Source organism: Typopeltis vanoorti, chromosome 14 (genome assembly GCF_054136105.1).
Source record: "Typopeltis vanoorti isolate ZY-2024b chromosome 14, IOZ_Tvanoo_1.0, whole genome shotgun sequence".
In the NCBI taxonomy this organism is placed as follows: Eukaryota; Metazoa; Arthropoda; class Arachnida; order Uropygi; family Thelyphonidae; genus Typopeltis; species Typopeltis vanoorti.
In genome coordinates this window covers 60,040,751-60,062,524 of record NC_143562.1, presented here as the reverse complement: position 1 = coordinate 60,062,524, position 21,774 = coordinate 60,040,751, and the positions used below count along the sequence as shown (strand labels likewise).

The following is a 21,774-nucleotide window of genomic DNA, read 5'->3' as shown; positions in this document are numbered from 1 at the left end:
AGCATTTGGTCACGATTTAATACGGGGACGATCGCCAGATTGGTACGTTCTGTGCTGTTTGGGCAAATTTTGCACTTTTAACTAAATTGTGTAGTCGCCGGTGTGTTCCGTAGGCAAACGAAGAACAGAAGTTAAGTACTCACATTGTTCATTACGTCAACACACACTGTTCCCCTTCTCTTTAAATGGGATTTCAATCCAGCTAATCAGTTACCGAAAAAAATTCAGCACGTTACATTTTACGCTTAAATGACAGGGTTATGGCTTTACATTTATTTCCAACAATTATAGTTGCAGTAACATCTTTGTTTTAAGCTTTGCGTTTCAAGTAAAAAAGCTGGATATATTCATAGATCTTAGGATCTCAGATGTGAATAATGCAAATATGGTCATTTATTTACTTGTTCGATGTTGAATATGTTTTCGTTTAAAAGAGGGCGTTTTAATTGCTAAATCTCTCTGAATATATTAGAAATATTTGACTAGTACGAAAAATTGCAATCTCGATGTCATGAATGCTATGAGACATCATTTTCATTTGTGTGCACTGTTAAAGATTTGCCTGAAAAGAATTATTTCCATTAACATGCAAAAAATGATTAAGAAAATTCAAAGAAAAATAAAAAATAGCAGTAGTAACCTCATAACAAACGCAGACTAAGCCCATTAATTTCATTGAACAGGGGAAAACATCTCTGAATAGTCTTTAGGGAGCAGTGAAATGTGGGAGGGGGATGAAGTTCTCCATCTGGCATCGTCTCTTGGCCACCTGATGGCTGGCTCTAATTTCCCAGCCGTCACCAGTATCGTGACACAGCGACCACAGCTATCCCCTGGTAACTCTAGTACCACAGCTGGGTCAGCGGCATCTTTTGACGCACACCTCTACAAAAACAATGCATGTCCCAAGCTGTAGCACGCGCAGGGAATCCACCCACGCCCTCCACCTTCTGTTCTTTCTGGAAACCTGCTAGTTATTTGTGTACGGTTATTTCTGAACACGCTGCTACACTGCCCAATAAGAGATCGAGGGGAAGGTAGGGGTCACAAAGGGCATGCCGGTAGCTTGCCGACCAAAGTGCACCGACAACTGTTTCGCGGGTGAGGAGAAAGGGGATGGAGGAGGAGGGGGAGAGACAAATCATTTCCCTTTCATAGTCGGACACAAGCATCGTGGATACACGTTTCTTTCAGTGATTCCAACGTACTCTTAGTCTGCACTGCGACAATAACAACAGCAGACAGGGAACGCAAAAATCCCTTTGTGAAACATGCGCTCTCCACCATGCAAAGATCACAGATTCAGAACTTTGACAGTTGTGTTCGTTTGCACTTTTGTTGCTCACCTTCATTATTCTGTTTAGGAGAGAGAGAGAGAGAGATTTTCGATTTTTCTCCGTATATATTTTTTTAAATTTTAATCAAGGGAGACGAAGATTTATATCTTAAATAAATAAATATTTTTGTTTTGTTGCTTAAAATACTTAACATTTTATTCATAAATATGCAAAGAGAAGCACAGAACACCCCCCCCCCTCCTTTAGTTTCTCTAATAGCATAAGAACGAACACATGCTGAAATATCCTCCTTCCATCCAAGACGGAGTGAGTCCCCCCCCCCCCGATTAAGTGTTTTAGAGAAAGAAAGAGATTTTCCATTTTTCATTAAATTCGTTTAGACAGTTTAATGTAGCTGACCTTATGTTTCTCTGCTGCATCCTTCTAAGAGTATTTTATGTCTGTAGATCTTTGTGGAAAGGGCATCTGGGACCCTACCACTTCTTCCAGAAGACTTCTTCACTCCCAAACACCCAATGAGATACCCTAGTGCTTCGCCCTAGACGGGATTCGAACCTTGGTCTTTCCAACCAAAGGACTTCGTCTATGCCGACTGAGTTAGAAAGCTCCAAAATATCCTATCACTTAAATTACGGTAGTGATCTATTCCCGTAGTTTCGCAACCGATTTTATTAATAAAATCCAACCTTTTATGAGTTATTAATGGGAGATTGAAAGAAACCGAGAACTCAACAAGTTTTATTTATAACTTCTGCGTCTTTGTGACAACCAATGGATATTTTTGGATTATGGATTTCCCAGTATTTAGGTCTCTTATTTGGGAGGCATAAATTACCAGACCAGTGAGTCACTGTCTAGTGGGAGTGATCCCAATTATCAGAACAGCAAAATACTCTTCTTACCGTACTCTAGATTGGTGCTCCGATAATTGGGATTATTACTCCCAATTATCGGAACCCGACCGATTTCCATCAAGATTCCAACTGTGAAAGAAAGGGCAATGGAATCACACGAGAAAGTGTTAAGCAACCAGTTAAACGGCGTTTCCCACAACAAACTCTATATAATATATACACCCCTGAACGTTAGCACTACATTAATCCAGTGGCCAACACAGGAAGCCATTACTCACCTCCCTCCCCCCTTCTATTTCCCCGTCCTTAAAAGAACTGGAGAATGCCACCCAGGTCGCAGCCTAATAGAATAGCGTTACACCAGGCCACATGGAGTTGTGTCGGACATAATAGATTGACAGTAAATTTTTTATGCGCGCAGCTTCATAAATTTCATTCATAATGCGCAAGTTTACATAAGGTCAATGCGTTTAATTGCGCTTGAAAATCTGGCTGACAGTGCTTGTTGGTGCAGCAGGGAACAAAATCCGCCTGTAATAAATTACAGAAATGTTCTGTTGTATTAGGTAAGCCAACACGTAAAAGTTTACACAAGCTGTAGAACGTGCCGTGTAGCTCATGGGCATCCCTTGTCAATTTCGCGCTTGCACCGGTAGCGCGCGTGCGATGCGATGTACACGCTTTCATACATTCTCACGTGTTGATCTACTGAAATGTGCATTGTACATTACTCTTTGGGGAAAAAAAATTATGAGAAAGCCTCAATATTGGCCATTGAAACAATGGTAGAAGAATTAAGAAGCATAAATCCACGTTTCCTAACCGGAAAACGAACATTTATATCAAGAAATTCAGCTCGTTTCCGATAGTCTATTTGATCACAAGTACTTCTTACTTTTTAGGACTTTTTTTCGCTATTTGGATATCTAATCAGAATTCCTAACGATTTTCTGTAAGCTGTTTTTGAACAATCAAAAAAAAAAAAAAAAAGATAAGAAACTGACTACAATTCCAATTTACTGAAACACTAATAAGAAGCGACATACCATCTGCATTATCAAATTAAATATCTGAAGAATATGTCTTTTTATTCTTTATTGCTAAAAATTAAAAAAAAAATGCTCATTAAACTGCAGCCACACCAGTTAATGATTTTAAAAAGGAAATTCAGATGATGAATAAAGTCATTGGAAGCAATGTTATCTGTTGTTGAGATAAAACTTTTAATAATATTATTATTATTAAATCGCCAGACTATCTGAAAAACACCTTTCCTATACTCCATCTCCATCCGTTACCAGCCCGCAGATATAGGAGGGGTTAATTACTGACCGATAACAATAGTAAAAGACGTAGCGACAGTGCAGGTGTCCGCAAACGTGCGTAATTTACGCAGGTAACAAGCTTAACTCCGGTGCGATTATATCATAATGGGAAAACCGTTCAGCTGCTCTAGCAAACGGTGTTTGGCACGTGGAGCAGTACTTAGGGGGAATGGGGGAAGAGATTAGCAATTATTAACGTTCAATTTACATAAAAATAAAGGACTGAATTAAAACGAATGGAGAACGAGATTAAAAATTACAAGTTCTATTAATAAATTTATTGTTATGAGAACGAAAGAAATGGAACTTTCGTTAAGAATATGTGATTCATGTTTTGGTATGGGAGTTTGAAATCAAAGAAATTAACTGTTAATTACTATGGCAGCAATTAACTCATTACTGCTTCGAAATGAGACTCTCAAGCCAGTTGGGTTTAGCTATGATTGCATTCCATTTCTATAAACACGTGGGTTTGTACCAGAGATGTGGGTAACTATGACAACCGTGAATGCTACGAAGGTGAGTATCTATTGTCAGCTTTTATCAGCAGAACACCTCTACACATCCAAGTGAGTGCCTTTTGATAAATTAAAGAAGTCGACATGCCCTACAGTTTTTCACGCACGCATGTTTGCGTGCGAGCGATACTTTGCGACCTTCAGGGAGGGAATATTCGGCAGACAATGTGTGTGTGTGTGTGCATTGGGCTGCAAGTAGCGCGCGCGCTCGTGTGCAATGCACACGTAGCATATGTTGTGAAGGTGAGAAGGTGACCCTAGGGCGAGTGGCTTGCGTCTCGTTGAATAGTGGAAGAGATACGGTGAAGTAAATAGGCCTGCTGTATGTTCGGGGGGGAGGGGGGGGGGAGTGCTGCATGCCCTATACTTTTACCAACAAAGGGAGTAGTTAATTTTTGAATATTTATCAAACGAAAATATCATTCTTTATATATATGTTTAATAAAAAGAGGTGCAATATAGAGGCTGTTTAAAATGTCATAAAAGAGAAAATAAAACCGGCTGTTGCGTTTTTCTTTTCTTTTTTCCCACTTTAAACAGTGGGTCTTATATGAGCTGTTATAAGTACCATTGCGATTAGTGTTATTTTTACTTAAAATTTAATAATAATAAAAAAACAGCGTATGTTAGTTACCTGTTCTTCCAAATGTCCTGAGGTAAGCATTCAGTAATTGGCTCTTTTACAGAGTTCCACATAAATGGGACTAGAAGACGAACCTAAACAATCTGCACTTAATATCACAGTTTGAGGAGGCCATGGTCGATTCCATGTGTTTCCGTTCTTACGCTCTACTGAAGCGCATGTAGACCCGCGCGCGCGCGCCGTTCAAGTGCAACACACGCTATGGCAAGCTTTAGCAGGATGCCCGTTTGTGGTCAGAATTCATCGTTGTACATTAAGTTCAAAGAAATCCGGTTTGAAAAGCTTGGCTTTCTTTTTTTTTTTTTTTTGTGCGTGTGTAGGTGCTACTAGTTTGTATGATTTAATCAAGCCCGAAGAGAAAGTAAATTTTATAACAGAAAAGCATGGTAGGAAATGCGTGAAGATAGAGGGACTTGTTGCTAATAAATGCGTTTCTCTCCTTGAATTCAATCAAACATTAACATTTGAAAAAGAAAATTAAAAGGATTTACATTAAACAACAGAAATTGTGTTGTCTGAATTTCACAATATCTTGTATAAATCCACTAGGAAATCGTTATAAAACAGCATATTGTATGATTTCGCGTCTTCTTTCATGTTGAATCTTTCCCAATAATGTGTTTCTTAGAGGCATCGCAATATCTGAAACTAGAATTGTAACTCCTATTTTGTTTTGTTTGAAATTTCATTCCAGCATAACAGGTCAGTTGCTTTCTCTGACATGCCATAATTATTCGAAATATCACAATACATTAAAATGTCATTTTAAACTTTCCGTTTTGTTTGAAATTGTAACAGGATATTTACAAAGGCTGATTATAATTATCATCGAACTAGTTAAAGCCATGCCAATGTCTTATGTCACTTGTGTATTTCCAGATTGCTTTATGAGTTTGCAGTTTTATGCAGCGCTCTGCTATCTCTTTTTTTTTTTTTAATATTTTTAGCTAATATGTAAAATTTTAAAATTGCATTTAATTAAGTGTATAACGTAAGAAATTATCAAGGGAAAAAATCACGTTTCACTGGCTTTGCTGCTGGTTTCTTTAGAAATAAGAGACCACTGAATCGTGTGCTTAAAATTCCAAGTGTTTTTGCCTCATACTATATGAGATGTTATACTGTACAAAACTCTCATCACTCGCTCTCTATAGGTTTCTTAAATGTCTAATCTGCGACCCATATGGAATGACTTAAGTGAAGTAGCTTGCTTCTGTTCATGAATGGCAATTAGAAATACTCTGAGCATCTATCAATATCCAGTCATGCGCTTCATCCAGCAGAGGTTGGCAACAGGGAATTATAGACTGACGTATGTCGTTAGGACATACGTTCAGTCTATACATTGTTGCAAGCGATTCATTGTGTGCATGTTTGTGTGTATTTAACTCACTGTGAATATTGTAGCAGAGGACATCTGCTCTTTGAGAATAGATACTTTTTGAACACACGCCACTAGTCCAAGTGAGAACGTGCAACACATGAGGAGTCGGAGTGTGAACATCAAACTTGTTTTCTGCTTTGACTTTCATTTAATTTCGACTCAGCTCAAAACAATTAAACTGTCACTTGTAATTACTTTTAATCCGAACCTCCTCTTCTGTGTAGGATATAGATAGAGAGACATGGCAAAGTCTGTATATCTTTGTCCTGCACAGAAGAGGAGGTTCGGATTAAAAGTAATTACAAGTGACAGTTTAACTGTTGAGCTGAGTCGAAATTAAACGAAAGTCAAAGCAGAAAACAAGTTTGGTGCTCACACTCCGAGTCCTGGAGATAGATAGCTATCTATCTCCAGCCAACATACTTGCACATATCCAGGAATATCCCTCTTATCTCTCTATGTGCTCCTTTATTGCATCCTACAAGTTTTGTGAAAGCATTCTGTTGGCAAACCATTTATATTTTCCTAATCTCGTCAAAGGAAAACTGTATGTCATTTATTATGACTACATGACCAACCTGGTATCATGACTGAAATACCTCAATTACACTTGTGATTTCTCATTAATACAGTGCTGGGCATGATTTATTTCTAACTAGCCTTAAGACTTCACAAAACGTCCAGTTTTTAAGTAGTTTCTACATTTTTTTATTTCTGTGTTTTAACGGAATGTGAATTAAAGTCTTTTTTAAATTTGTGTGGGTTACCCGGCGGGGGAAAGAGTCATATTCATTGTAATGCAGAAGATATATAAAATAAAATAAAAATCATTAATGTATATGAACCAGAAAAAGCACTATTTATTTTATTATTATTTTTTCATATTGTCGAGCGTAAATGTTCTCTTAACACTATTCACGGTGTTAATGACAATCATTTGATGTAGCAAAAAATCGGTCATTTATAATTAACCATCCAATTACGCCTAAAAATATATATATCATTCGCTGTCTAGTAATGGGCTGATAAACGAATACCTTGGAGGGATTTACGCGAGCAGCGTCCATCTGGAGAAAAAGAGGCACGCATGTGGGGTACGAGCCCAAATGCTGGAAGTGAGGGGGGGGGGGGAGAGACTTCGGGTGTATGTAAAGAGGGAGAAAAGCGCGCAAAAAAAGTCACAACAGCTTACCATCTGGTGCAGTATTACCTTTCACCGGCGTCCGTAGCGCGCGTGTCGGTCAAAAAGGAGGGAACTAGGTGGTCCTTCTTGTGATGAATAACTCTTCGACACCGATGCACGCGCGTGTTGTGTGCACACGAGAGAGAGCTCAGAATCCCTTTTTTGAAGTTGCACGTTTGTGAACTGGCAAACCGAGAGATTATATATATATATAGTAGGAGGGATGTGAAGAAAGTGGAGTGCGATGAAATTTGTTTAATTTGACTCCTTCTTATGGCTTGAAAATCACAGATTAACATTAATTTCTTACTAGTCAGTTAAACAAATGTTGCTATTGTCTTTATTTAGTAAAGTTTAGTAAAGTTATCGAAAAGAAATGATTTGAAGAAATATATTATTTTACCATTGTTAAATAACGAATTAGTGAAACAATCGATACATGAAAAATTAATATTTTTATCGATTCCAGTTCTTACATAAATACACACACACACACAAATTAGCGCAGATTCGTGTCACTTTTATCTGCCACTAGATGGGGCTGATTACTTGTTAAGCTTATCTCGTTATGTTGGATCATTGTGATCTTCAAAGTAACTGAAAACTGCAACAACCGAGATATGTATACATGTGATGGGGAGGGGGCAAAAAAAGCATGTTTCTTGGGATATCCCACAAGCCCTCAAGGCAGTCCAACGATCTGTAAGCTTCAGTAGCTGCGGTTCGTGACCCGTAGGTCGTTCACACCAATGTAAATGGGGCGTTACTGTAGCACATTGTTCAGTTTGTGTGGGACCGAGTCGGCAGTAAGGGTTGGCTCATTGCTGAATACGACACAGTTACGGCCCTTTTGTGTGGGCAGACGTACTTGGCAGGCGCGGTGCTAAAAATCCCACCCTCTCATCATTACTTAGCTAAGAAACCTCTAAAAACGAAGCAGAAAAGTCAGAAAGTGCAAGCAAAACCAAACACGTGATGTACATGTACATCACCATGGCAACATCTCCATAGCAACCAGTTGCATAGATAATACCGGCATGTTGAATGCCACCTGTAGAATGTCAGTTGCCAGTTTTTTTGTTTGTTTGTTTTTTTCTTGTTGTTGTTGTTGTTTGTTTGTTTGTTTTTATTTTCAAAGCTATTAATCGAACCACATAAATGCCAGTTTCTAATCAAATTTGAATGAAGTTGTGATCGTTTGGATATTCTGAACAGCAGTCTAGTCTGAGTAGCACAGTAGTTGTATCGTCTCCTGTTTACTAATTTGGCATTATTACTGCACACAAAGGAACATCAGGTGACCTTGCACAGCACTTACTAATTGTTCTTCATGCCAAGTTAGATAAGCACGTGTCTGTTAAACTGCACATTTTACAGCAATGCGTATCTTAAGCCTAGACTTGTGGAATGTCAAACAATACTTGAGCTGGTCATTATAGTTTCGGGATAATTACTTAAAGGATTAATCATTATGTAATACTTACTGACTTTCCTCACGCATTCACGTTGAGAAGGTCAAAGAGGTAAAATTATCTGAACACAATAGAATAATTTGTCAACTCTCTACAGCATACCAACGCAAGGTCACCCATAGTGGACCCGATCCATTACATATTTAAAACTTGAAAAGAAAAAAAAAAAACTGATGTCACTGAGAGGTTATCCCGTGCATGATCTAGCCTTTTGTTTGCTTATTGTGTAAGCAATATAGAAGAGATAAGCTTTTGGAGTAGAATTTAAATGATCGAAAGTTATAGATGCCGAGACTTCTTATAGACTTCTTTATATATATATTTAAATAAAAGAAGGAGCAGATAAAACAGGATCAGAGAAACCCCATAGTATCCTTAATCTGCACTGCTTAGACCTTAAGCGAAAAGCATTTTAAATGCAAGTCATCTGATGTACAAAAAAGATAGAAAAACAATTATGCTGGTTACTGCTCTTCACTATCAGCATAGTCAGAAAGTAAAGATTTTTTTTTTTTTTTATGTTGGGCCCATATACAGGAGGTTGGCTGGTTAACCTATAGTACGTTAGTACCGTGTATGGGTGATGGGTTGTGAAAGGAGAAAAAAAAAGTTTCTATTTCTCTGTCATCTGACTGTGTTGAAAGGGAACAAAAGGATCTAATAGATGCTTTTATATATATATAATGTGTGTGTGTGTGTGTGTGTGTGTGTGTGTGTGTGTGTGTGTGTGTGTGTGTGTGTGTGTGTGTGTGTGTGTGTGTGTGTGTGTGTGTGTGTGTCATCACGAAGTATTAGTGGAATATATTAAATCGATTTTATTTTACTTAATCTGAAAAAAAAAACATCGTCAAGATATCATTTTGGAACTTTGCTTTGCAAATAGGATGTACTTCTTTTATAAATACGAAACGTCTGCTGACTTCTTCCTGTGATTAGCTAAACATGCGGTAACACTTTGAAAATCATCATGTGACCATAAGTACCATGTCTTCTGCTTTTATGACATCTTTCTCTAAGCGCTTACAGAGCATCACAATGGCATATGTTGAATTTATTGCACGAATGCAAAACACTATGTTAAAGTTGATTGATCATCAATGGAATATTATAAAATGACGAAAAATATATATGGGAATGTCACTCCAGGTTGTGGAACTGCCTTTGAATGGTTGGAAGGTTTTAAAGAAGGCCGAAAAAACTTTAACATTAAGAGGTAAAAGCAATTAAAAGAAGAAACTGGTGATGGACAGTGTATTTGGAAATACACTGTCCATCACCTATGTATGTGTGGGTTTTCGAAGGCACTGTCCATCACCAATTTCTTCTTCTTCTTCTTCTTCTTCTTCTTCGAGAGAGAGAGAGAGAGAGAGAGAGGGGTGAATATAAAAGTGTATTAAAATTCAGGAGGCCTCAGATAGGCTTTCAAAACTATTTCACGATTTAGAGGATCAGAATACATGTCATAGATGTGGACAATGACTGATTTTTTCTATTATCTCCTCACCCTAAAAACAGTCTGAAAGCTTTTTTTAGTACTTCATATCGTAAAGAAGGCTCTGTATATTGATTTATGGAGTGCACTTTCCTTTTTGTTTAGGTGTATATACTGTTATCAAATATACATAGAGAACAAAAATATCCTACCCAATTTTGAAACATTTAGACATTCTGTCCGATATATAGATAGATAGATGGATATAGATATATAGATTATACCGAAAAACAAAACATTGCTTACCTGCTATCCTAAAGACGGTAGAAGCAAATAGCACCAATATTAACAGAGGTGAGTACATAGTAGTTGATGTGTGTTGTCTACATGTTAGTCTCTGAGGCCGAGTGGGATCTATAAAATAAAAAACAAAAAACAGTTACACAAACATATATAATTATCCAAGTATGCCTTTATTTTATGCTGCAATATTATTATTCAGAAAGGTAATTTATGAGGAAGGGTAGAGAAATACTATATCTATCATTATTGGAAATGAACTGGGTGAATATTGGTTTAATGTATAAAGTACAGCGGTTTTAATTTTAAATCTACGTTTGTCTGACGTTTACTCAATGTAATTTTGCAATTTGTAAACTTGCATGCATACTAAATGCGTACATTTTATTCTATCTAAATTCATGTACACAGCATATCATTGTGTACATGATTTAGACAGAATAAAATGAAATAAGAAAATTTGTTTAATTAGTTAATTTTTCAAAACAAATACTTTCAATTCTGTTATAAGCAGGTTTCGTTTCTTTCAGTTTGAGAATATCTTTGATTAAATTAGGTAACTTAAAAGTAAATAAATAAATGGTTCCATGGTGGCGCCCTCTTGATGAATACTTAAGTTGGTATGTAACAACAACAACAATAATAAAGAAATAATAAAAAAAAAGACAGTATTTGGCGCAGTGATGCGAAGCCAGCATTTACAGCCTAAGCAATGTGGTAGTGTCTTCCACTGTGGCACGTCCCGACAGGTTGCTTACGAGAGATTTAGTAACTACCGACTATCACCTAGTGACAAGGTCGGCGTTGCTATTTCGGTCCCCCAGGCGGAATGTTCGAAATGAAACTAGAGAACAAGGAAGTAGCCACATGGGTCAGTTCTTGAAGAGATGGCAATTTATTCACTATACGCTATTAGTTCTTCCCCTTTCTTCATTTCTTTCCCCCACCCCCCTTTAGAAACGCTAGCTTGGCCTTTGAACAAGTATTGTTTTGGACGAAACCTAGATTTCGAAAGAATGTTAGAAATTAGTGGTCTGAGGTAGCATTTCTTGGGTCTTACCATTCTCATTATAACTCAAATTATATCAACACAATAGCTACATGCCTGCCTGGTTGCAGGTTGCGACTGGTATCTGTTGGTGATACACGGATCAAAATTCACATCTTCCTCTTATGCGGCTGTTTTTTTACTTAAAACGTCGTGTGACATGAACAAGATACAAAAGAGTTTTTAGAGGATGTGCGGTTCTGGCAAAGTGGCTTGTGTGTGTGTATGGGGGGGGGTTTCCTACGTTTTATAAGCTGAAATTAAAAAAAAAAACTATATATATATATATATATATATATATAGAGAGAGAGAGAGAGAGAGAGAGAGAGAGAGAGAGAGATTAGATCAATCGATAGACAGATATATAAGCTAGAGATACAAAAAAAAAAAAAAAAAGAGGCAGAAATGGAAGCTATGAGACAACCATTCGCTCATCGTCAATAGCTCAGTCGGTAAAGATGACTCTTTTGATTGGAAAGACCTAGGTTCGAACTACTTCCGGACGCGAAGAACCAACCTTTATATGGACTTTTCAACTCATAGTGAGTTAACTATTCTCATAGTTTTTCCTCCTGGAACTCGGGTAATTCGCCCAGCAAGATAGGCAAAAAACCGGCTAGAAGAGGAAAAAGAAAAAGAAGATAGGCATTTTAATATTTCAGTAGGAATTAAAATTAAAGAAAAGTTATAAAAAGAAGAAAGAACAATGTCTGTTTTTATTAAAAGAAGGTACTTCTGGGTCGCTTTCTTAGGGTGTGTGTGTGAGAGAGAGAGAGAGAGAGAGAGAGAGTACATTGTCTTCTTCAGTCCAAAAAAAAAGTTGGATTCCACTCTTCGTTGAATTAGATTCGAGTTCCTTTTTAGGGTGTTAGAAATAGAAGCGGTATCTATGCTCTATCTTCTTGAGATATGTGTTTTAAGATTTCTGGACAAGATTTAGTCCACAAGAGACCATAATTTAATTCTAGCAGGAAATTTGCCTCGCTTAGTTGGATGGAAAAAGATGTCCACAGCATCTTTCCTGCTGTTCGTCTGTAAGCGATCCTAGTACTGAGATCGCATACAGACAAACAATAAGAAAGATGCTGTTTGTCTGTATGCTATCTTAGTACTGTTTGTCTTGTAGGAGAGTATTCATGTGAAATTGGGTGGCCCATTTATATCAGTATCATAAAAAGTGTTATATTACAGTTGAGGATGTTATGGATTCATCCATATTTTATAGCCAAATATAGAAGAAATTTAAAAGTTTTAAAAAATCAGGGGAGCTTATGGAATAAAACTTTTGGTATCGGAGTTGCCTTGATATGCACTACTTAAAAAACACGAGTGCTGCCCAGAAGCTTGCATGTTCGCCTTTTATTAGTGCTTAAATTAAGTTTCACTGGTCTGACAACTGTTTCGAACTGTTAGTTCTTATCAGAGATCAGGCGGAACCACAAATAGAGTAAAAACTCTCTGTTCAGTGCCTCTCTATGTATTAGATGGACTTTTTTTAGTAATGAAAAATTCGTATCTAAATAGTCTTACTTACAAAAGGTATTCGCGTTCTACTCTGTCAAAAGCTTTTGCTTCATCAAGGCTTGTTAGTGGTGAGCTTTTGTTTAATGATTATTGAGGAAGTTGATGGTAATAAGGATGAACTTAAGTCAATTTGCAATTACTTTGGAAATGGTTTAGCATTTTGCACTGGTGTGTGTGTGTGTGTGTGTGTGTGTGTGTGTGTGTGTGTGTGTGTGTGTGTGTGTGTGTGTGTGTGTGTGTGTGTGTTACCTATATTAGGGTGGATTGTGAAACACCATTAGAGTAATAGTCTTCTAGCATTTTAAGGATGAGATTTGACCCAGAATAACTTTAATGCATCTCTATCTAAACTTCGATATTTGTTCTTTTCTGGATATTTATTTGCATGTTTTCAGTTCTTCCAATGTGATATGCTGTTCTTAGTGTGTAAGAGTTTCTTTTTATTCCAGTTAGGATTTCATTGTGGCCTACGAATAGGATCCTATGAAATTTTATGTTGTTTGGTAACGTTTCACTCTTTCCGAAGTGACTTTATTTGGATCTTCTGTAGTGTTGCCGTCACACATTCTGAGATGTTGTTTGATGCGGAATGCTTAATCCAAAAAGACTTCATGGGGCAGCTGATCATAAACCTGTACCATAACTTTTCTAATGACCGTGTTGTGAAAACATTTTCAGGCAAGATTTCAAACTGGATCTTCGTGTTTTTCATGAATTATGTTGTCTCTTTTCCTGAATAAGATTGAAAATCCAAAGTTATGGTATAATGATATTTGATTATTCCTGTGGTCTGAGCCTACTTCATTGATCCCTAGCACCTTATGCTCTTGACATATTGTTCTTGACAGCATAAATCAGTTCATCTAAAGAGTTATAGGTTTCTCTCATTTGCCCATACCAGCCAGGTATTCTAAGATATTTATTGGTACATTCATTTTTATCGGGAAATATTTTTTTAAACGTAACGCCTTTGAAAGTTACTGAGGACTGGCTAACATTAAACGTATTTTATGTTAGACAAATAGTATAAGTAACTGGTCTTCTGAACTCATGTGAGTTGTAACTTTTTTTTTTCTCGGTTGCCTCTCCAAAGTTCTTTTTTCACTTGTAGAAAAGTAAAGTGAAGATCACTGATTTTTAGAAAATTTTCTCTTCCTCTTCCCCACTCCCACAAGAAATACTTTGCTGGCAATTCTTATTTTATAGATTTTGCCAGAAGGGACGACCGGATCAATTGACAGTCTTCGATGAGTCTATTAGCGCTGAATTTCTACGGCCCGTCACATCTAGCAACTGCATATTGTCTTGTTAAGAAAACACACAACGTGGGTGGGACCTTGTTGATCCTCACATTTTTTCACCCTGCAGTTTTTCCCTTGGTTGCTTGCTCCACCCAGCTTCTCTATTCCGAAACCCACACCTTTCGCCCCGAGGTGAGAACGACAGTATACCAATAGATCGGCGCTGACAAGGGCACCGATCGTTAGACCCCCTGCTTCAAGTGAAAAGGGCCCTCCATTAGGAGATAGTCCAGATAAATGATTGGCGGCCAACAAGAAAAGGAATAAGACCTTTTCTGACCGATCTATTCAGGGAAGACCGAGGGATGGGGAAGCGAATAAGGGGAGGTTTTAGGGGTCCAAGCACATTCCGAAGGAGTGCAACAGAAGCAGATGACGAGATAAGATCTTCGTGTAGGTACGTCGGCCTATCTGTGAAGTTATAAAAGCTGTCAGTAGGTTAGAAGAAAAGAAGGGGAAAAGGTGTTTTTCCGCTGTCTTCATCTTCGCATTTTTCATCTGTGCAGGAGAACATCATTTATGAATTTGTTGATCTTGGCCTGTATTTGTCAGTTATATTACGTTATCATTATCTACATGTCACTCAGATCGATAGATGCATAACGTTTTGTTGTTGCAAATGAAATTAAAGCATGTGTTTCTATAGAAAATATAGCAAAATTAAGGATATCACGTTTACTATTTTGTAATGCATGTCGAATTGTGAACATTTGGAATATAAATTGAAATTCACGTTCTGAAATATAATGTTTTAGTCTATACTTCAGAATATAATGTAATATAATCTCGTATATTTTGATAACGAGAAAAAGTGGCACAATGCAATCTGTTGCGTTGAACACTATCGCTCACTGAATTCGCAATGGACCAACCGGATTTCGTCTAGTCTCACTGAATCCCTTTCCAAAGATTTTGAGAGAGAGAATTCAGTAAACTAAAGGCCGGAGAAGACAGACAAGAAAGAGGCTATTTGATGAATCTAAATGAATAGGAAATAATTGATTACTGTTAAATACACCATCAAATATCTAACATAAAACGTTTCATATTTTTATCACGAGTTTGAAAACACAGGAAATGAAAACTGGTAAAAAATAATACTAAAACACATAATTATTGTATTGTTCGTATTCCTGTGGGAGTCAGTTGTGAGTGTCTTGTCTATTAATGGGTTCAAGAGTGGTGAAATGATTCTTTTGAAATTTTCTATTGGGTTAGAAGCAAATAAGCTTGTGATTCCCTTAATCCAACTGCGAAGATTCATAACAAGAGTTAATTATATGAAGCTGCTACCGTTTTTCTGCCTCAAGAGTAATGTTTTTTACGAGTGAGACCAAGACCAATGAAAAAATGTTACTATTTTTGTCCTATTGTAACAGATACAACAGTTCTCTTGTTAACATGTAAATCATTTATTGTACTCAGTATTTCATTGAAACCATCCTTTGCCAGCACATTGGATATATTGGATAGATGTTTTTTTTTTCCCCGTAATGGACAAAAATCATCTCATTTATTAAGTTTAAATGGAAGTTATTGAGTTTAAATTGTATATCTAATTCGATAGCATGTGAATGCATCGTGCTCCTGTTTTGTTCGTAGTGGCGACACCTAGTGTTCTGACGACTAACTGTCACTTGATAGCAGTGCTGTATGTGTATGCTAAGTTACAAGAAGTAGACAATGGGGCTATTTAATGCAATATTTTTACCTGCCTGCACCTGTCTGTGACGCAACAACGAATATAATGTACAATGTGCAACACAAGCAGCCTGTCACGGTCTGTTTCTCATGTTCAACTACAGTACGTGTAGTAGCTGATATACAGGAAAACAACATGGGAACCAATAGTAAAAGGCTGTTCTGTATTTGAAAATAAACTTTAACGTTTTAATATTGCACCGACTCATACCAACAAGAAATCATTGTATACTTTCAAATAAACTTTTAAATTTCAGTAATTAAAACACATATTAAGCAATAGTTGAAAGATCAAGAAGCGACATCTACCGGATAAATGATTCCAAAAATTTTATAATTGCGCCTAGATTCTTGAAGAACACTTAAAAACAACCAATTAAGTTCCAAAGTCACACGGTTACTCTCCTGGAACGCCATATTAATATTCTTTAGTGTTCAGATGACATAATAGTAGCCACCTTCTCAGTACTCCATAGCCCCAAGTGATAATTAGTGGCTCCCTGAAGGTAGCTATGAGTGATTACTGGCGTTCTTCCACTTGGTTAATTGGTACGCGAGAATTTACTTTTGTTATTCCCAGTTAAATTTACTTGTGCTACGGGGGGGGGATATCTTGACTTAGTTAAAACTTATTTTAGATCTTCTTCTTTTGCTTCCTACTGTGGTTCTCAAAGAATGTAATTACTAAATGCCTTTGTATGTAGGAATGCAGCTATATCAGGCGTCACCTTTTTTCTTCCGTAACTGCTTAATGTGCATAAGAAAAAGAGGTTGTTTTCTTAACTCACTATTGTCTAAGGAATTAAAATAACTCCTGGGGTGAGCACATAAAAGCAGAGAGAGAGAGAGAGAGAGAGAGAGGGGTGGGGATTGTGCTTCCTTTATCACTTCATTTGGCATTCATATAAAAGTTCCACCATCCTCAAACAGTTTCAAATAGCCTTCAAGTTCGAGATGATTACAGTAACTTAAACTTACAAAGAATTCTGTCCCTAGTTTGGCTTAGCACTTGAGTCATTCACTGTTTACGGTCCTGAGTTTTCTTCTAGACATTCTTGTTTTGAATCGATATAAAGGCCTTCGAATACTTGACGATACAATATACTTGTACGAATATATACTAATTGAATAATTAAACTCTCAAAACATTTCTTACCTGTTTACGCACGATACTTGAGAACTTAGTATTAAAGTCACATCTTAGGGAAAGGGTGTTTGCTGAGCCTGCAGGCTTGTAAGTGTGATGATATGCGCTTTGCATTGCCCTAAGGGAGCCCCTGCTTGTTCAGTTGGGTTTGTCTCTCTCTCTCTCTTTCGCATTGCTTGATTATCTTCTCTAGTTTCTTGAACAAACATTAAAAAGATTCGTCACAGATGTTGTATCAAAGGTTCCTAAAGTGGACATAGTTGCTGTGTTGCTGCGCCCTTCACCTAGGTGTAGATAGACTAGTAAAAGAACTGTAAGACTGAACTAATATATGTTTAATAAAAGCGGAAAGGTCTTACAAAAAAGATCTAAGAAATTTTAGAACTTTTTTTTTTTTTTAAGTTTCTTTGTTTGGGTAATATTGTAAATAGTAGGAGTGGCTATTCACCCTTGCTGGTTGTTGAGCGGAAAACTACAAACGAGAAATAGCCATATAGCAATAAATAAAACAGAAAAATAAAAGAGAGAGGCATGTTTAACTTATTTTTTTAGTCGTTGTTTGTTTTTGAAGATTTTTTGTCAAACGAATACTTGTAGGTTTGATAGTATATTATGATAAGAACTAGCATAGTTCTTATCATAATATACTATCAAAAATATTTTAACAGGGATCGAAAATCTTTAATCCCTGTTAATTCTTCAATCGGTATGCCGGTTGTAATTATTTTTTATATGCTTTTTTTAATAATTATATTAATAAAACTGGCAGTCATGTAAAAATAAATATCGTTGTTTTTATTTTTATTCAAATGTTCCAACTTTTTTTTAAGGATACATTGTTATTTTATATTACTATAGAGACATTTGGTGGGTGTCTTATGAAGCAATAGCACTTACTTGCTCATCTAAAATGGTTCATGCAAATAAATAAAAATACATATTAAATTTACAGAAATATATATTGGAATATAAGGATAAATATCGGAGTTAATTTAAGAAAAAAGAATTAAAGAAAATGTACCACCTTGTACATTATATTGTACAAAGAGTATATTGAATTGGATTGATGTAATGGGGAGGATGACCTTATGTTACACACGCACACACACACTTCCCTTATTCATATCATAGCCATCTGGTATCTCAAAGGGAGGAAAAAGGGGCAATTTTTGAATCCATTATTATAATCCACCCCCGCCTAAGCGCTGATGTCATCATGGTATAGGAGGTACGCCCAAAAGTCAGGATGACTGATAGGGAGAGTTTGGTTAGTATAGCATCCTGATTCTAAAATTACACAATATTTAAGTAATAAGTTTTTAATTATAGAATTATGACACGTAGAAGGCATATAATATAAACACATAACGACTTTCTCTAATCTTAAAGCACTAGCCATATATATATATATATATATATATATATATATATATATATATATATATAATACACACATACACAGAGATCCTGCGCTAAAAATCATGCTAATCTAATATAGAAAAGGATAACATACCAAGTGTGCAGTAAATAATGAATTAAATTTAATGCACAACGTTTTTTAAATCCTGTAGTACTGTCAACTACAGTGATCAAAATGGATTCCTCCACACTTCTCAGAGATCTTAAATTGCCTTTTTCAATAACACTTACCAAATATTCGCCTAAGTCCCGATAGTCCAACTGCGAGGCAGTGAAAAACACACAGTTTAGGTCCATGCCTTTCACCTTCAACAACACTACCGTACTTCAAAAGTTGCATGTTATGCCGCCCTCCATATTCGGGGCTGCCGACGGTATCAGGCGTCCGTTGCCGGTGATCGGACGGTGTAGTCCACATGGTTGGAGTCATATACACGCCACTATCACAGGATGGTGTCAAGGTAAACAGCTCATCCACACATGGGCATCATCCACTAGATAAGCACAAACACAACACAACACTAGGAAGAGTTAAGCCTAACTACTCACAGACAATCATGTCTGTAAAAAAAAAAAAGAAAAAAAGAAAAAAAAGAAAAGAAAGGCGCACGTCTGGGCATCCACGTTGAACAGGCTAGCTCGCTCGACACTGACTGACGGAGACGTCGACTGCCGCTCAGGTTTACAGTACACAGTGCAAGCAGCATGCACCAATTGGCATTGTGGGCAGGGCGGGAAGAAGAAGCCCCGCGTGCGACTATCAACGTGGACCTACTTCAATGCCGCAGGGCGTACGCTACTGCATGAGGCCACCTGTCTGCGTTGTAGTGAGGGAAAGTAGAGCCCTTCAGGGGTAGAGAGAAACCTCACGTGCCTGGCGATGTTCCGAGAGAAGCCAAAGAGATACATTTTTTTTTTTTTTTAAGTCAGATTAAAACAATGCTTTCGACTAGGGAATAATATTGGATAACGCTTCTGCAACCTGGTGCATCAGCATGGGCCTTCAAATCGATTATAAATAAGGTATATGTTTAGCATCTCAATAAGAAAGATTTTTTTTAGTTTCTCTTTCGAGCGGTATAATTTCGACAACTGCTGAATCATTCTTCATCAAAGTTAATGCATACGTTCTACCTAAAATTTCAAATTTATATCATATTGTACAGAAACATTAGTAAAATTAAAAACATTAATTAGTTCGAGTATCATTTCACTGTTGATCATTCTGATCCTCATCTGCCGATCTATTCGGATATACTACATATAATAACATTACTAAGTTTATAGTTCATTTTATATCATGAGGTTATTTGGTTCTATAAAACATGGCGTTGATGTGAAATCAGGAATTATTATATTTCATGTTCAGATTATAGATGCAAACTGCCTCAAAAATCAGCATATTATCGGTGTTAGGATGTAGTTGTTGTTGTTGTTTTAAGAAAAAAAATAGAAAAGAAAAGAACACAACCAATGGTTAGTTGATTTATTATATATATATATATATATATATTTACCATGAGAGTAGTTTGTGTATTTGGGGATCTAAATGAATTAAAATCAGCTCACTCTGGTAAGTTTAAATCTCTGGTAAGTCTTTAAATTTGAGGTCGAAGATACATTTATTATAGTCTTTTACTGATACCGAAATTTAACACTTAAAACACTTCAAGCGAAGCATTCAAGTATAGCCGAGATAATAATTATATTTTAATAATAATAATTAATTATTACAATATTATAATAATGTCTGTTATAAAATTGCACTTAGTGCCACAGAGAACGAAAACTCATTTGCTAAAATGCATCATTATTTCATCAAACATGTAGACCTGTAATTTTTTTTTTTTTGTTTTCATTTCATTACTTTTTTATTTCTTGAATGCTGTCAAGTGCAGACTATATTATTTCGAGATTGTGCATTGGATTTTCAGCTGAAAGATCTAATAACGAGTTTAAACATAAAAATTCCTCTAGTAGTAGAAGTGTCTTCGTTATATGTGTATACACTGCTGGACAAAAGTACTATAGCAAATGACGCATTTTGCCAAATAGGCGACTTTACAGTGCAATGAAACGCGCGGAACATAATTATTAGTAGTGAAAGAAATCAGTGTTTGGAAAAAGGGCAATGAAAAGCAATGAAAACCCATCTACTACTTTGCTATTAACGCAACTAGATTTAGCTAATTTAGATTGAGTTTAACAAAATGTTATTTTTGATTTTTAAAGTGAAGCTTTAGCATGAAATATCATGCTCAAGCTTCATCATTAGTAAAAACTGATGACGTAATATCAATCCCTTATTTATTACAATGAACTTAAGCATGGGCCTACTTTGCTATAGAGCAGATTAGGAGTGACTTTAAGTGTAAGAAGTAGCCTGTTACAGTATGTGAGCCAAGTAAAGCTGTTGAGGATATCGTTGGGTATATCGAGGGAAAGGAAGAGGAAAAAGGGGGACGCAATCAAAATACGAAAAATCTACAAACTACCCTGTCATCGGTAGCACTAGTTTCGTGTCTTCGCACTCGTTCTAGACAAACCCCATCATTTTCTCCAGAGGTTGCATTTCCTTCCTCTGTGAGCCATACAAAGAACTCCTAGAGAGAAAGGACGTGGTTGCTGGGGAGGGAGACGAATATGAGGGATGGTAAACCGGGACACGACCCGTAACTCCGCACTCAAGAGCTGTGGTGGTGGCGGCGGCCGTGTTCCTGCACACTTCTCACATTTGATTAATGATCAAAGTGCTTCCAAGGTAAGGGATACCCTACTGACGAACAGACGGCTTGCTATACCTCGCGTGCACCTAATACTTATACGTCGGTGTCACCGTGGCCAGCCGGAGGTCAGCGTAGAAACTAGCTTGCTTGCGAGAGAGAGAGAGATGGGGGGGGGAAGAGATCTTTAGTCTATATGTGCGTGCTGGTATATCTATAGGTAGGTGCTCTCTCTCTCTCTCGCGCGCGCGCGAGTCGTAGCAGCTGCAGAGTTAAGCACCGACGACTTGATCCGTTGTCAAAATAGAACACGCAAACTAGGGGATTGTCCACCGCACGAGGCGGCGCGTGCTGTTTGCCCGGAGAACCTACCTTCTTCCTCTGTTCGAGCTCTTTCCCCCCCAACTTCCTTGTCCCCCACTCTCTTTCTCCATCCCCCTTTTCTTCAGCCCCTTCTTTCCCCCTCGTTTTTCTTTCTGTCTCATAACCCTGATAGAGGTTA

General features: G+C 37.1%; 1 protein-coding gene across 1 annotated transcript in view; it reads right to left on the bottom strand.

Moving 5' to 3' along the window:
- Positions 1–18,979, bottom strand: part of LOC150099523 (protein spitz-like) — a 29,934-nt gene extending 10,955 nt beyond the window's left edge. The window contains exons 1-2 of the mRNA XM_090403450.1: positions 18,781–18,979; positions 10,416–10,523 (exon numbers count right to left, since the gene is read on the bottom strand). Of these exons, the coding sequence (XP_090259576.1) occupies positions 10,416–10,523; positions 18,781–18,979 (307 nt within the window). The remainder of the gene's footprint in view (positions 1–10,415; positions 10,524–18,780) is intronic.
- Positions 18,980–21,774: the final 2,795 nt, after the last annotated feature.